Consider the following 16,542-nt stretch of genomic DNA (forward strand, 5'->3'; position numbering starts at 1 on the left):
GCTTAGTACGATACAGTGTAGCTTCCTGTAACACAGTGTCATGATCTAAGGTCACAATCATAACAAAATAAAAGTTTTCTTGTGCAGTGTAATCTATTGTAATTCACTGCACTGCCAAAGGCTCTGTAATCCTATAAAAGATACATTATTGCAAGAGCTAATCATTTAGGGTTGTCATACCTTGCCCAAAGCTTCTTAAATTCTTCTGGGGTGACTGGAATGCCAAATCTGAACAAGACTTTTTTCAAATCCTCTGGCTGTATAATGCCATTTCCTTCACTGTCGTATTCCTGAAAACTCTGGAATGTAGAAGAAATCATCACTAACAAGAACCAACAAGTTTGACAAAACATTTGATCCCTCTATAAAGTTAATGAATAATGTGAATTGAGAAAGAAATGGAAAATCATGCAAGTCTGAATTTCATTTTTTAACCAAGCCTGAATTTCTTTTTTTAATGTTTTTTTTCATTTGATTTTGAGTATTTCCCACTTTCTACTATGGATGTGCAACTCTCAGAAACATCTCTTGGTAGACTGAGTCTGTGAATACAGGGATGTAAACACTAGAATTGTGTATCCACCTGTGGGTATGCCCACTGCTGAAGCATGCCAGTGGAAGACGAAAACTGTGAAATAGCAGACCTGCAGATTTTCTCCCTAACTTGTTATGTAGCTAATATGTATCAGATTTTGCTTTTTTTTTAACCACTCATCTTACAAGCTCATATCACAAGTACTATTGTCTCACTTACACAAACATTCAATTCAATTTTTCCTTGTGATACTCTGTTCTCCAAGTATTGCAACTATTCAACAGTCAAAAAAACATATTAGAATTAATTTTTATAGGGTTGTTTTATGAGAGTCTCTTTGGATGGTCACCCTTATCAAAGCTTCACTGAGCTAGGCAACAGTGGGTGTGAGCATGGGAATGGGTGTGTATGTGTTTGTACAGCATCTAGTCAAATGGGCCAGATGAGACCAATTACCACTCTTACAATAGAACCATTAAATAAAACCAACAATAGTAAACTATGAAGAAAGTTTTAGGAACAACTATAATAGCAGCTACTACATAATTAACCCCCCCCCCCCCCCAAATTGAATGGTATTCAAACTGTTGGTCTTTTTTTTAACTCATGTAGTAAGTTTTTATCATTAATGGACTGTTTTGAAATGGTCTTTTTGAATATTTATCAACATTGCATAATGTTCTGAAATATATTAGTGCAGTTTATTTATTTAAAGAAAACATTCCTCTTACCCTTGCTAGGTCATGCCATCTGGTTCTTGCTTTGTTAACAAGGTAGTAATGAGCCTGATCACAAGCTAGCTCTGCATCCGTTATCATCTGTTTTTTTCTCAGAAAAGAAAAAAAATAAAATAGCAACTAACTATGCTGTACGTCAGTGAAACCTTTCATCTCCACAAGTTTCCTTTCCTTTTGTTGTTCTTTATGGTAGTGGTGATTTTGCTTCCTAGATTCTAAGATATACATTAAAGACTGTTACTTCACATTTGTGTAAACTTAATTCATTAAATACTGCCTTATTTCCCTAGCTGCAGGTTAGCGAAGATGTTTTAAATTTTGTAATTCCCTATTTATTTTCAAATCAATGTTATTCAATTCTCCCTCAAACTCAAGAGCCAAGCATGGATCGTTTATACACATAGAAGGAAATGTTAATTAGCTCAGAAACAATTATATCCTGGAGTGACTCCAGGAAGATTATCCTTGATTTACTTCAATAAGTTAGATCAAAACTGTCTTTGTGCATTAACAAGACATAGCTGGTAAGTTTAGGGAGTAAGACCCAGATTTGCAAACAAACTCTGTCACCATGATACTTAGCGTTATAAGTGCTGAACTTTTGAGGGTCTGGTGCTTCTGGGGGAGTCCAAGTATGCAGGGATTAACAGATCCTTGGAACAGGATCCAGCAAAGCTATTGCACCATGCAGAAAGCTGACTAAATCAACGTGCTCCGCAAAGACACACCTAATTGGGAACTGGGGGGAAGGGATCTCATATCTCACTGTTCTTTGAAATAGTTCACCTTCCTCCACGTTAGAAGAGCCCTTCTTTTGGAGCTCAAAGCTCTTTAACTTTCCCAAGCACTTTCAGACAGAAAATTGAGGAAAGGCTGCTCATTTCTCTTAACACACACCTGTCCATCTCATACTACTTCCTAGCACCAATTTTTCCTCTGGCTGTTGCTTTTTAAGAAAATGCTGCAGGCATATGGCTTCTGCACCCAGTTCAGCAGCGTTCTTGGACGACACTTCACAGATCAAGATCTCAAATGAGAGGCAGAAGAATATTTAGCCTGCAGACCATGTTAAATATGATCATTTGTGAGCTGCCCACCAAGTTCTCATATTACTCATGGCACGTGCAGAACCAGAACTTAGGTCCTGGATAACTGCAATATTGCAAACTGAGTTACATCTGAACTTCCAGAGCTCCAGGCCTCAACAGCCTTTGCCTATGGCTCAGTTTGGATTTGGCAAAATAAATGCCACATTAAGGTATACTAGGTGCCCGGGAACTTTCTGATTCTCAGAGCTTCCCAACTCCCACTGTATGGGAGAAGATTCCATAAACCATTTAAAGTGGTATAAAGACCTAGCTGAGAAGCTGCAAGCATTCTCAGGGCTTTCAATCACTTTATTTTCACTGTTAGATTTCTAAAACTGTAACAGGTTTTGAAATGAGAAAATTTTAGAGCTAAATCCAAAATGAAACAGAAATAAGAGCAAGGACATTAATTGGTCTCAGACTTCAACCATTAGCAAGACCCAGTGATGATCATCCGTTTTTTTTCTTGTTCTGGATTGATGTCCTTGATTCACTCAGTTGCCCAATTCAGGAAAAAAGAAAAACAAACCAAGCAGATAAATATTTCTAGCATCTGCGCCAGCCGTAACACTGTAAGAGACAAATAAAAACTGGGAAATAAGCCTATGTGTATGTATCACATCTTCATTGCAACAGCAGAGATGAGTTGCTGATCACGAGCTTTTTCCGTCCTCCTGAATCTTGTCATTACTTTTATCAAGTTACCTCTGTTTCCATAGTTAAACATAGTTTCACATTGAGGTTTTAGAATGAATTTTTTAGTGCCTAAGTGATATTTATCATTAAAGAAAAACTCAAGCTTTAAAATTCCAGACATTTTAGACAGTATCACTTCTTGGAGTAAAAGAGGCTGCTGCGATATCTTCCCTATCCTCCACCCACTCTACAGCACTTCAGCATTTTTGGACACCTCACATGAACTTGTCTACCCTCAGTACTTTGGAGTTAAAAAGATCTGGGTCGTGGACCCCCGGACTACTGTAACTCACACTAACGATGATGCTCGTCTCAGAATTGATAGGGACTGTGGCAGGCTGGTAATACCCTAGCTGTTCCTCAACTCAAAATAACATCCCCAAACTGAATGTTCAATTCTGCATGCTCAAGAGATACAGTTAAGTTGTTTAATTTGGGGGTTAGCTCAGCTCTAAGACTCTGATTCAGGTACCAGTATACATGTTTAATCTTACGGATTTGAACAATCTCCATGGGTTATTCACTCATTTCAGCTGAAGGTTGGACTCAGTATTTTATTTAACTGAGTCCTAAATCACTGAGAACTTCATAGAGCTACCCAACCTCAGCACGATAAAGATGTGCTTTCATCTTTTTTCAGTCATATCTAATATCAACTTTCATACATACAGCATATTCATTTCTATAAACACATCAGATTAACGTAGGCACTACATAACTTTCTCTTTCTTACTTATGAGGTGGAATCAGCCAGGGAGGTACCTCCTTAATTTCCTGGGTCTGGAACAGTTGACAAAATTCCTGGTAATTTAACGTGGAGGTCGGGTTCATTCTCAACACACCAAGTAGGCGCAAGAACTCCTCATCTCTAAGGCTAAACAGAAAGCTATCCAAGAGGTGTCGAAAGTCAAGCATGTTGACGATACCATCACGGTTACTGTCTGTGTTACGGAAGGCAGAATAGGTGTCCTAACAAGGAACATTTAACTAAATGTAGTTACCATGTCAACAACATATTTTAAAATATAAATAACAAATGTTTGCTCTAGACTTGTTTTGACAATAGACAAATATTTTAAGGCAGTTTGAGAATATAAAGCATTTATAGTATCACCTTACTAAACAATGCTAACCTACTACTTCAGGCTATATAGGATAGTCTGCAGTAAACCACAGTGCTATTGCTTTCATCACACGCACGCACAGAACTGAGCAAAACCAGAGAACCAGCCCCCTTGCAAATCTGCAAACTGGCCTCCACTTCCCATCAATCCTGATGAAGGACTGAGAGGTCCTTCATTTCTGCCCTTCATCTTACACATGCTTGGAAAACCTGTTATGAAGAGAGGCTTAACAGCAATTAATGCTGCAGCTAGACAGCTTCTCCCATTAAAATAGACATTAAAAGTCCAAACAACTTTAAGAATGGTGAAGAATTTCAGAAATCACTTGTTAGCATGACCAGCTTTGGTGGGGGTGTCCAAGCTGGTTTGAATAGAGGATCCCTTTCCTGAAGCTGCTCTTTCTATTTCTCCCAGGGAACAGGAATGGAATGAATTGAGCAAAAGGCTAATGCCAGTAGCTTCTCTCCTTTTGTGAAATGTGACCTCTCTTATTCTATGTATATCCAGGGCGGGATTTCAAGGAGTATATTCTAATGGTAATTACAGATAATAATAAGCAAAACAGAACCTCTTCTTGATAGACTGTACTCATGTGTTCATGGACTATTCCATGAAGAAGTAGTACAGAGATATTCCATGCTAAGTGCAGAATCTGTAATAGCTACACACTCACAAAAGGATGGGAAAAAATAACTCATTTTTTAACTTTCTGGCAAAGGCTGCAGAGAAGGCAGTTAGAATAAACAGTTTTTGCTTGAAAAATGAAGGTATTTGAACTGTACTTTTCTGAGACAACAGAAAACATGAAACTCATCATAATCTCTAGGGTCACTTTTCTGACAGCTCCCCCAAACCAACTTTTAGAACAAATATTTGTATCACAATAACAACTAGCTTCACTGCCAAAAGCAAACCATGGCTCAATGTATTTACCCCATAGACTTCCATCAGCTTATCATTAAGCTGACTGAGACATTGTTCAGCAGTCATGTAGTGATATTTAGCATTATTTCCTCTGCAGTTTGGACTGTGACATAAGGTAGCTCCTGGCCCATTCAATCTGGCATCTGGAATAAGGAAATCAAAGCACAGAGAACATTGAAATGATGATATTAAACATATCTGATAAATAGCACAGTAAAATAACATAAACAAAACAAGAAACCTGCAATCGTGATTTTTATAGCCCAAATACGACAAAGTACAATAGCTGTATACAGTATTAGTGGCGCCCATCTGATTTCCAGGAATTCCCTCAGCTGCTACGCTTACTTCCTAATACAAGCTGAAGGAAACTTCTAGAGGATAATCTCGACTGAAGAAAGCACAGCTCAGACAGGTTCTTTTCCTTTCGCTTTAGCCTTTTCTAGTTCCTGGTTGTTTTGAGGAAGGAGAGTATCAGACTGGAGGAGGAGAAAATGAATACTAAGCAAGGTGTGATTTGCTGTCACATTGCCTGTCTCTGTAAGGGAACACTGTCTGCAGCTTCTGCAGACAGTGTCACAGAAATTAATTTGTCACATCTTTGACTGTGTAGCACAACTGCTGCATGCTAGACCATCTCCCCTAGAGTAATTGTATTGTGGCTAACGCCGCTGCTATTTTGAACCAACACAGGGTATTTCAGGAGCTCTGCCATCAAAAGACTTCTTACTTTCTAGTTCATCTACAGAGTGTCACCCCGATACTATTTTTCCTGATGTTCAGGACTGCACAAATGGCAGCTTCGTATTGTCACAACTTTAACTTTCATCATCTCACAGCCCAGCAGGATCAGGAAAGTGAGACCGCCAGCTTCCCAGCAGGGCACACAACAGGTACTTCCAGTCCTGAAGGGCTACGGTATTTTTAGGCAATAGAAAAGCTATTTTGGTCACTGTTTGAGATTTTTCTGATTCTTTCTGCTCACTGTACTGGGATACTCTAGGTACCTATTTTGCCTTGCTTTTGGGGAAGAAGAGACCAAATAGCATCTTTTAAAATCTCTTCAAAATTTTAAAATTTTTCTGCAACATATAAGCCATATAGAGAATATACAGAAAAAGTAGAATTGTCACCAGGTAGCAGGTAAAGAGGATTTGCTGGGAATGTGCTCTTGTCCATGAAACCTTCACACTGCATCCCACTGTCCCACCTCACGTGGACATGAACACTGTTCATTGGTATGTTTGGATTGCTGAAAGGGTATTTAAACAGGTATGTTTAAAAAAGGGTATTTTAAAAGGGTATCTAAATCTGTATCTGTATTTGTTTGGGTCGATACAGACAACATTTCATCAAGACAGACACTAATCCGATAAAACTTAGCCAGATGAGCCATTCCCTTGCAGCAAAGTCGTTTACATTGATGAAGCTACAGCAAAATCACACTGTACAACACTCAGCCTCCCAGTCGTTTAAATGTTGTCACCATCTTGCAGGTATGGCTTCCTTCATATGTTTAGCAAATTTCTGTAATAACTTTAACTAATTTGTCTCAGATTTTTAAAACGGGAAAAACTCCCAAAGAAAAATGTACACACTGACATTTCACTACACCCTACTCCTAACCGATTGGAAAGATCCTAAGTTAATGGACCTTTCTAAAGGAATCCATTCATAAAAGTGAAGACAGAAATAACCTACACACAACAAAAGCCTGTACACATACTCCAGTGATATCACTAAACTATATTCACTGTGTCGTTTTCCATTTCTTGTGACTTTACCCTGTAACCCTCCTCCCCCCAACACACACACTATCCCTCCTTTTTTTAATTCCAGTCTCTATTGAGGTCTAGTCAGGAAAATTTCTACTCATGTTATCTTCCCTCTGAAGTCTACGAGAAGAGAATCAGGTCTCTCTTTCAGCACTCTAACTACAGCCCAAGAGGTCAGAGACTCTCCTCCTCTCCCCCACAATTAATCATGAATCACTGAAAAATAAGTCACGGGTTTTTTTCTTTCCCTTCTGGTTTTTGAGACTTTATGTTAAATGTGTGTTACAGTTTCTTTTACAACTATGAGATTTAGTAACCTCTTGAAAGAAAAGCTGTGATTCTCATGACTGTCAAAAGGAAAAGCTTTAAACACAGACAAAACACTTCTGATTCTTGACTTAAATCAGTGTTGTCACACTTACTTTCACCAAGGTTAACTTGTTTCAAATATCTTTTACTAGGCTACTGGATGAAAATATTTTGATGGGCAGATGACTAGCTGACCATACTCACATACTTCTAAACACTACGCCTCAGTGAAGTAAAACCCGAATATTACGTCAGCCTCCCACAAGTCAGCTCTCCCCCATTTCTCAGTTCTAAAGAGAAATAATGACAGCAGCAAATGTGGGAAACAGTGTGGGAAAAGTAAATAGACACCTCTGAGAAAAATAATAAAGAGATACATAATACAGAAGTTAAAACTGGCCTTCTTGAAGTCAAAGGCAAAACTCCCATTGACGTCAATGGCATCAGAATTTTATCCAGAAAATCTAGATTTATAGCATAAAAGAAAAATATATAAAATAAATGAGAAATGAATAACTACCTACTAGACTCAACTTTCAGCCAGCGTTCCAGCCTAAGAAAATGAGTTCAGTTTCAATCAGTTTCAAAGAGTCAAAATGTGAAACCTTTACTCATATTGCTATGAAATCAATGAAATTACTGATGGAGTAAGGTAAGTAGCTCAACTGAAAAAATATTAAAAAACTATTCCTCTGGGTTGCACTCCTCAGCAACAGTAAATCAATGAAGACCACATCCTCATTATATATGTGGACAATATACCTGTGTCTACACAATCTCATTGGGATTCTTCATACTCCAGTAAAGCTATCTATCTGTTACGTTACAGACAACTGCATTTCAGCACCCTCTAGTAGCAAACTCCCTTAACAGCTTTAACATTCAAAAGCAATACTTTAAATTAAAACCATAAACCAGTAAGTAACCAGACCACATCACAGAGCTCTAGTTGCATATGCTGCTACTAAAGCCTATCACTGAAGGCTTACTAACAGAACTTTTGTACCTGAAAGGATTAGTTACTGTCTCCTGGCCTTTTAGACAGAACGAGTAAGAAATGATGGGAGAAGGATCTACACAAGCAGAGAGACCAGTCTGTCACTTTCTGCAGCCTAGTAGTGGTAACTACATCACACCTCTCCTGGCCTTTACTTAGCCCACATCTCACATGTTCCAGTTTCCCTGAACCCCTGGGTTAGACGCTCAGCAGGTTAACCAGATCAGGAATCAAAGAACTACAGAGAGGAAGGCCATCAGTGTCCTAAAAATCACACCACTGATCTCTTCCTAATTTCACCAATAGCCTTTCCTTGAAAGAGAAAGTTCCACATTTTCCAGGAAAGGTTTGTTTTATGCTGTGTTGGTATTAAGATTCCTTTACCTTCAAATATCGCCACAAAATCCAGATAACTCAACCCTCCATCTGGGAATCCTAACTTTTCTGTTAGTAGATTAAACTGATTGTCATCCATTGGCATGCCATGATTCTCCAACACCTGTCAGACGAGAAATAAAATAAGTTATATTAGTATCTATTTTGTTGCTTAACATACCATTTTGAATAGTAAATGTTTGGGGGTTTTATGCCATAGCTCAACTTGAAATCATTCTGAAAATTCATCTCTCTTCCTTACACATACAGTTAACTATTTACATGTAGATCTACTCCATACAACTTCAATTCTATATAGAATTGAACTGAATTTGCAGAGAGCAAAACTTGACTATATTTTTGAGACCGGCATTTTAAGCAAAAGCCTTGAGTGCCAGGCTAAGATTAAACTTCACCTGGAAAGTGGAAAGTGCCAGAAGCAATGACTTCAGTTCATTTAGCAGACTGAGGAAATCTGTCATTTGTATAATGTGCTGCTACCACTTTTTCTCACAAGACCATCACAACTAATTCTTGGACAAGGAATGCTGTGAAGTGGACTCAGGCCCCTAAACCACATACAGCTACAGTGAAGTGGAAAATAGGATTCCTTCTGGATGCTGCTCTTTTTTTCAAAGCAGATTTGGGGATGCATTTTATGTAATCCATTTTGGCAAGGAGATTTCTGACCATCCTGCACTCTACCCATGTCTGCTTCTGGAGATCTCTGTCTCTAACAGGTACAATAGTCTGGAGTAGGAGCAGTAGCAGCAGTCAAACATTATACTCCTCCTCTGTTACCTGCCAGTTGACTCTAGAGGGGTTTTCTACTCCTTTTCCTACCTCCTGCTTCCCTGAATAGCTCCAGTTGCAGCCCTTTTATTTCCTTCAGCTGCTTTGTAACTCCTGATTTGGGCATAATCCTTTAACTATCCTGCACAGCTCTGTCCTGACTTTCCAAGTGTTCCTACAGCAATTACTCTTCTTATTATGTTTTAGTTAATTGTATAGATTAAAAGAAAAAAAATCATTAAACGGCTGAACAGCATAAGGACTGTTAAAAAAGGAAGCGAGCATAATTAGCAAATTATCATTCCTTTCAATGAATGTAAAGCTTTTCAATGAATGTAAAGCAAGCACAGTTTTTGTGCAGTTGAACAAGTATTTACCATCAGATCAAATGCTTAACACCAGCGATAAGGAAATCTGGCCATACAAATCCAGTCAAAGCTGGAGAGAATCAGTCACAATAGCAACGATGGTGACTACAGCCCCAACTATTATCACTTTCATCTAGAGAAAAAAGGTGATAAATCTCTGCCAGATTGCATACAAGATTAAGTTGTATTAAAGTCTAAGACTAGGTCATTGTCCTGTGCTGAACGGCTCACAAAATGCATAGTTTCTGCATATTTAAAGGAAGAGGAAATGATGACCATCTTACAGTGAGGAAATATTGCAAAATGGAGCCAGACATCCAAATTGTGGATGTCACCGAGGTCCTCCGACAGAGCTTCAGTTGCTGTTCTCCTGAACTTGAACTCTATTAATAATCAGCCAAGTTTCAAGGTGTGAAGACAAGCTCTGTGCCTACTTGCCCAAATCCTAAGAGAGCCAGGCCAGTGAAGCCAGAAGTACCATGTTATCCCCACAGCAAAGAAGGTGGAGTTCTGCATCCCCCTTAACCCTCCTCACACCTTTGGTACTCCACAGGCAAGCAGCTAAAGGGAGTCTTTATGCTGTAAGCTGTAAAGAGAAATACAGAGAACTGGCAGTATTGGTATAACCCTGCAAAGGTTAAGCAGTGATTTGGTGTCTACAGTTTTCAGTTATTCAATACCAAGAATACCCTTCAGAGGAATCTAAGGGTGTATTCTGCCTCCTCCCTCCATATCACTCTAACCTAGTGTCATACAAATAACCAGAACTTACCCACTTCCAAGGCAGCAGCATTTGCCCACTTCTATTGCTTGGCCTGGAATAATAAACCAGAAAACTAGTCCCTTTTTATAGCTATCACTGCCACATTATACTATGTACCATTTGAGTAACCGACTCAACCTCTGGAAGACAAGCAGCTCTGTCCAGCTGTACACTACCTCCCTGGCTGCTCTAAATGAGTCCTCTCTTCTGTGAATCAGAGTAGCACTTCGTAAAACTGACATTAAGTTGGAAAATGGAGTGGGCACCACATCTGTCCAGCTACAGAGTCAGGATCTGGTCCAAGAATACTGAACCACTGCAGAGGACTTAAATTTCAGTTGGGCCCCAAAATGCTTTACAACCGACCCACCTGGATGCACTTGGACAAGGTTCTATTCCCTAAATATTGGTAGCTAGCACCATTTGCTGTAGCCTGATATGTCTGAGACATTTCTATGAGGCTGGCAGATGCGATAGAGGGAGACCTACATCCTTCTGAAGCAACAGCTGGAGGCCAGGAGAGATATCCTACAATGCCTAAAATCACAGAATCACAGAATGGCCAAGGTTGGAAGGGACCTCTGGACATCATTTAGTTCAAGTCCCCTGCTCCAGCAGAGTCATCTAGAACACATTGCCCAGGATTGTGTCCAGGTGGGTTTTGAATATCTCCGGGGAAGGAGACTCCACAGCCTCTCTGGGCAACCTGTTCCAGTGCTCTGTTACCCCCACAGTAAAGAAATTTTTCCTCATGTTCAGACGGAACTTCTTGTGTTTCAGTTTCTGCCCATTGCCTCTTGTCCTGTCGCTGGGCACCACTGAGAAGAGTCTGGCCCCATCTCCTCTTAACACCCTCCCTTCAGATACTTGTACACAGTATAGACCTCAATTTCTAGGTGCTCTTCACCTACCACTGAAACTCTACTGCCTCTGGGATGAAAAGCAGCTGTGTTCTCAAACAATATAGGGCAGGGAGTGATGAACATCTCAGTAGAAGCGCCAGGGAAACTGAACTAGGAGGAATTTAAAACCTGCAAGTTGGAATTCTGCCTGGACAACAAGCCTAAAAAACCCTTTCTTTTGCAAAAGGGGTGGAGATCTTTAAAGACCATGAGTGAGAATCAGTTTTGGTTTGCATTTTACCTGAAAACACACATGCACAGGCAGTTCCCTGAGACATGAGGCAGTCTGTCACTTCAGCTCTAACTTTTTAATCACCCTCACTCATACCAGAGCTCTCATCACCATTCATTTCAGGACAGGCTTATTTCCCTCAGCGTAAGGTAGGGCAGAACAGGGCCATTACTGGGAACCTTCCCCTTTTTTGAACGTCAACATCATCATCACCAGGGCATAGCTGCCAGGCAGTATTCTACCCAGATGAACTTTGCTGAGTTTGCAGGGTCCAAGAACATGCAGTGATGCATATCCCTGGATGCAGGTATATGATGTCTTTTTATCCTTTGTGTATTGCCAAAACTTAAGGAATGCATCATCTGTAGCGTAACAAAAGAACAATGAAATCACAAAGACTGACTGTTCAACAGCTTCAGGCAACATATAAGCCTCTTAGCTATCACATTGCAAGTGTTAATCTCAGTAACCAAAGCCTATGTTCCAAAGGTATGTGCCACAGATGTCAGATCTGTATTGGGGGGAAGGGTTGCAATTTAACTAAATTCTTAATAAGTGTATTATTAATAATAAAATATTAAGAAAAATGAAAAATGTTTTATATGATTTCTTCCCTCCTCTTCTTCACCCCCTTCATTTCAAAGTGATTTTATTTCCTGCACACAACTGCAGAAAGATATCCACTAGAGGGTAAGAAGATGCAAGGCTGGATGCAGCTACAATGTCTGCAGCGGAAGGCTCTATAGTAACATAGCCTTCATCCTGTCATATGATGTGGAGCACATACCTCACGGGTCTGTGCCGAGAAGGGTAGAAAGGAAGACTACAGCTCTATCATCTCCTTTCAGTCATTACATTTGCCCCTCCAACAGAAGCCGGTGAAAATATGCATAGCCCATGATACATGGATGGGAAGATGATGTTTATTACTGAACCACAGTAAAAAACAGGTTAGGACAAACTATCCCAAGGGACCATGCAGGCTATTTTCAAAGGTATTTTGATCTCTGCTGATGCCTTATCTTCCCTCAGCATCTAGACAAAGGGTAGAGTATGAATTACTGTCATAACAATACCCAGCAGCAGTTCTTTGCTTGAATTTAGAAAGACGAGGGAAATGTTACTGCCACCCTGTCTCTTTTCCTGCCCAATGTCAACTTTCAGCAAAGTATTTTTTATTTGCAGTATGAAAAGAAAGAGATGTACAGCTGGGTGCCACAAGCATTACAGCTACAATCCCAAATCCACAACCTCACAAGTCCATCCAAAGGACAGCATGCAGAGTTAGATAAGCAATCAATCAAGGCTGTGATGAGCCCTGGGAACACCACAGAAAACCGAACCTCAAAAAAGACACATACAAAATTCAACTACATTATCTGAACACATTCTCATTGTTGTAGATCCCTTTAACACTGAGATGCTGTACCCAAATCAGCTAACAAAGCATCCAAGACCACCCACAGATCAAATAATTACAGTGGAGAATGACAGTGTGGTAAAGTCAACTGAACTCAAATAAGAGCTACAGAAGGGGTTTCCTCTCCTGTTGGGGACCAGTCTGTGCCCTGAAATGCTATTAGATGGCTGAAGGTTTCCCTGACACAAGCAAGCACTGCTGACTCTTTTGAAAATAGTGCAGGAGCGAGCAAGGAAAAGAGTCAGGGATCCCAGGGAGTGTCCCCTAGTCCCAGAGTGACTACAACCAACACTTCAGTCCAAGAGCCTTTCATTGAAGGCTGCAACACTAACTAGCACAGTGAGCTGTTGCAGGAGCTCAGAAATCTGAATAATGGCATATAAATAGCTTAGGTCATTCTCCCAAAGCCATGCTGTATCTGTTAACAGTCTTGTTCTTCACTCAACTATATCCAGTTGTCTATCAGCTACTACAACAGTTACAAAGAAGGCTTAAGGACTCTGAGTCAAGGATGAGAAATTTTTTAAGATATGCCCACTCACTTTGCATAAAGAGTGCATTGTGGGTTGACATTAGATGTCTGAGTCCCATCCATGTCTCCCTAGTCTCAATTCATACATATTCCTTTCGGCACCTGGGAGCTGTGGAAGTTTTCGAGGTGTACTGCTGCCATAGATGACCATTTTTTGTCTTTTTAAAGGAAAGCTGAGAATCTTCTCATATAATAACCTATATGAGGCCTGTTTAGCTCATTGGTGACTGAAACAATCCTGAAAGATTTAACTCTAGCTGTGTGAGTCAAAATAATGCTAAGACAATAATCATCTTTTTGGGAAAAATACAGGGCAAAGAAAAAAATCTAACATTTTCCTACCTTCCGCAAACCAACTTTAGTAATTTTCCCATTTGATTGCTTCTTGTAGGCAAGAAAGCTGTCTTTAATAGTTGCTGCCTGTTGTAACACTTTGTCCTTCAGCCTTTCAATTACTTCATCAACAGTTCTATTCTTGGCATATTTGTTAGCTTGATCTTCAATCTGTTTCATTCTAAAATTGAAAGATTGTGCATGCAGACAAGTCACTTATTTTTTGTAGTTTCAAACATTTGATTCAGCAATAATGAACTGCTTTAATGACAAACAAGACATGGGACATGGGAGAAGCTCTTTTGATGCAAACAGACAGGCTGATCAAATTAAAGCACATGTTGATTCCAAGACCTATATTGTGCAACCATTTCTTAAGTACAGTTTGCTTTACAGGAAAAAACAAAAAGCTGAATGATACTCCCCTGAAGTATTTATTCTGCAAATGGAGATCCTAGACCTCCAAATCACAGGCTTAGTTAGTGCATCAGACTACATCAGCTAAGGAGCCATATTCATCCTTTAATATCCATTCTGTCGCCATAAGAGGGCTAAGCCAACATGAAAGAAGTTAATTAGTCTTTCCATTGATTATAAAAGGAGAAGATATCTCTTATGAAGTTTTCTCTCTTCCTGGGAAGGTGAAACTTCCACTTCATGCATCCCAAGTAAGTCATCTCCACTTTTTTCCCCTTGTGAGGAATGGCCAAAATAACTTTATTTCTCAGGCCCTATAAGAAAGTCCATAGATATGGACTATATACTCTTCCTGATGAAATACCACAACCTTCATCAGTAAGCCATTAAAGTAAGTCACAATCAAATACTTAATAACTTTTAAAGATAGAAAAGAAATTAAATTAAAGAGTATGTAATGTGTCCCACTTGTATCTATTTTACATCTGCTATGGATTTACTATAGCTCATGAAAAGGGAAGTTAAAACAATTATTTTTAAGTCTGAGAGCATGTATTACCATAGAAGCAAAATGCAGAATTATTCAGCAGTCTTATTTTTATAGATTTATTAAGTATGTTTTATAGTATTCCTTAAAATTGAAGTTAATCTTTAAAATTTAACTCCCGTTCTGAAAATACGTTCGTGAAAAGAGTTTTGCTTTGATCTGAGCAGCACACAGAGCATTAATGCTAAGCCTCCCAAGAGTAATCAAAAGATGACAATGATTGGTGACTGCCTCCTGAGGATGCCACATGGACCCATCTGCTGAAGGGACCTGGTCTCCTGAGATGTCTGCTATCTTGCCTGAATGCAAGAGGTTACCAAAGCATTACCAGCTTTTCCCACTCCATCACATTGACCATTATATTCTTCTGTTCATCCACAAAGGCCTTGTCATGAATGACCCTGAAGAGATGAAAAAGTAACCACAGCGCAGGTGATCAAGATAAACTCAGATGTTATTATTTATGCCATTCCTCCTAATCAAAGTTTAAGATGGTTACTTGTAGGATGTCATTAGGAAGACCACCTTCCCTGGCAGGGACTTATATGTCCATGGGCTACTGAATACTACTAGAACACATCTCACCAAAAACTGAAAAGCTCTCTTTTATCTACTACCCTGATAACCTAGCAGGGAGGCCTTGGATTAGGATTAAAGAAAGGAGCTATCATAAAAGCCCATGGGAAAGTATAAACCACAGCAACTTAGCTAACGGCCTAAAAATAGATGAAATTGGGTTATACATTACAGGGTCATAGAAAAGAAAAAAACAGACAGAATGGATCAGTCCATCAAATATGGTCATTGTCTCTATACGAATATAAAAAGAAAACATATAGCATAAGCAACAGGAGCTGGAAGTTTTAAAATAATATAAATTATAAATTAATTGACATAATTAATGGGACAACTCACATGACTGGAATAAGCAGAAGGCTTGTTACTGAAGGACAAGTGAGTTCATGAAGACAGATATATTGCCCTTTACATCAAGACTGCTAGAGAGATTTTTAGAGATACTTATGATTCAGTAAACTAAACGCTACTGAGAGTTCTACCGGTAAAAGCCTATGAGAATATGGGTGCTAAAACTGTGGGATGCCTACCATGCAACACCAACAGGGAAAACAGGATTTGGATTTGAAGCTTTTGGAGATCTGGAGATTTTTCTGAGCAAAAGAGAGGCAAAATCTTCCAGGGAAAGGAGTTGGTTATAATCAGCTGGATAAGGATTACAGCAGAATACAGGTGGCCTAGCAGACTATCAGAATTTATCCGTGACATTCTGCTGATATCACAAAATCTAATGAAGGGAAAGTCTTCCTAAATTTTATCCTAACATGGAGATACTGCTTGAAAAGGTGAAATACAGCTTAAGCAGGAAGGATGATGGAATGACAGAGTTTATGGCCCTCGGAAAAGGAAGGAAAGAGGATAGTGAAACATACAGCAGATGTCTACCTACTCAAGGAACAAGTATCTCATGTGAAATGGATCTAAAGGGAAAGTGTCTTAAGGAGAGCTGCCAGCTCATGAATGAAACACGTAACCATAGTGTAAGAGAACAGCATGAGTATATATGGCCAAAATCTGAAAGGCCATGACACAACATGAGATTTGATATAAAAAATATCAAGGATAATACAAATTCATTCTATTAATACTTCAGTAAAATC

General features: G+C 39.3%; 1 protein-coding gene across 1 annotated transcript in view; it reads right to left on the minus strand.

Annotated features, from left to right (window-relative positions):
• The window catches only part of EFCAB6 (EF-hand calcium binding domain 6), a 109,693-nt gene that overhangs the window by 39,336 nt on the left and 53,815 nt on the right, over nucleotides 1-16,542 (minus strand). The window contains exons 15-20 of the mRNA XM_068951150.1: nucleotides 13,912-14,083; nucleotides 8,570-8,684; nucleotides 5,114-5,247; nucleotides 3,790-4,025; nucleotides 1,267-1,363; nucleotides 181-299 (exon numbers count right to left, since the gene is read on the minus strand). Of these exons, the coding sequence (XP_068807251.1) occupies nucleotides 181-299; nucleotides 1,267-1,363; nucleotides 3,790-4,025; nucleotides 5,114-5,247; nucleotides 8,570-8,684; nucleotides 13,912-14,083 (873 nt within the window). The remainder of the gene's footprint in view (nucleotides 1-180; nucleotides 300-1,266; nucleotides 1,364-3,789; nucleotides 4,026-5,113; nucleotides 5,248-8,569; nucleotides 8,685-13,911; nucleotides 14,084-16,542) is intronic.

This window comes from Struthio camelus, chromosome 1 (genome assembly GCF_040807025.1).
Source record: "Struthio camelus isolate bStrCam1 chromosome 1, bStrCam1.hap1, whole genome shotgun sequence".
Classification (NCBI taxonomy): Eukaryota; Metazoa; Chordata; class Aves; order Struthioniformes; family Struthionidae; genus Struthio; species Struthio camelus.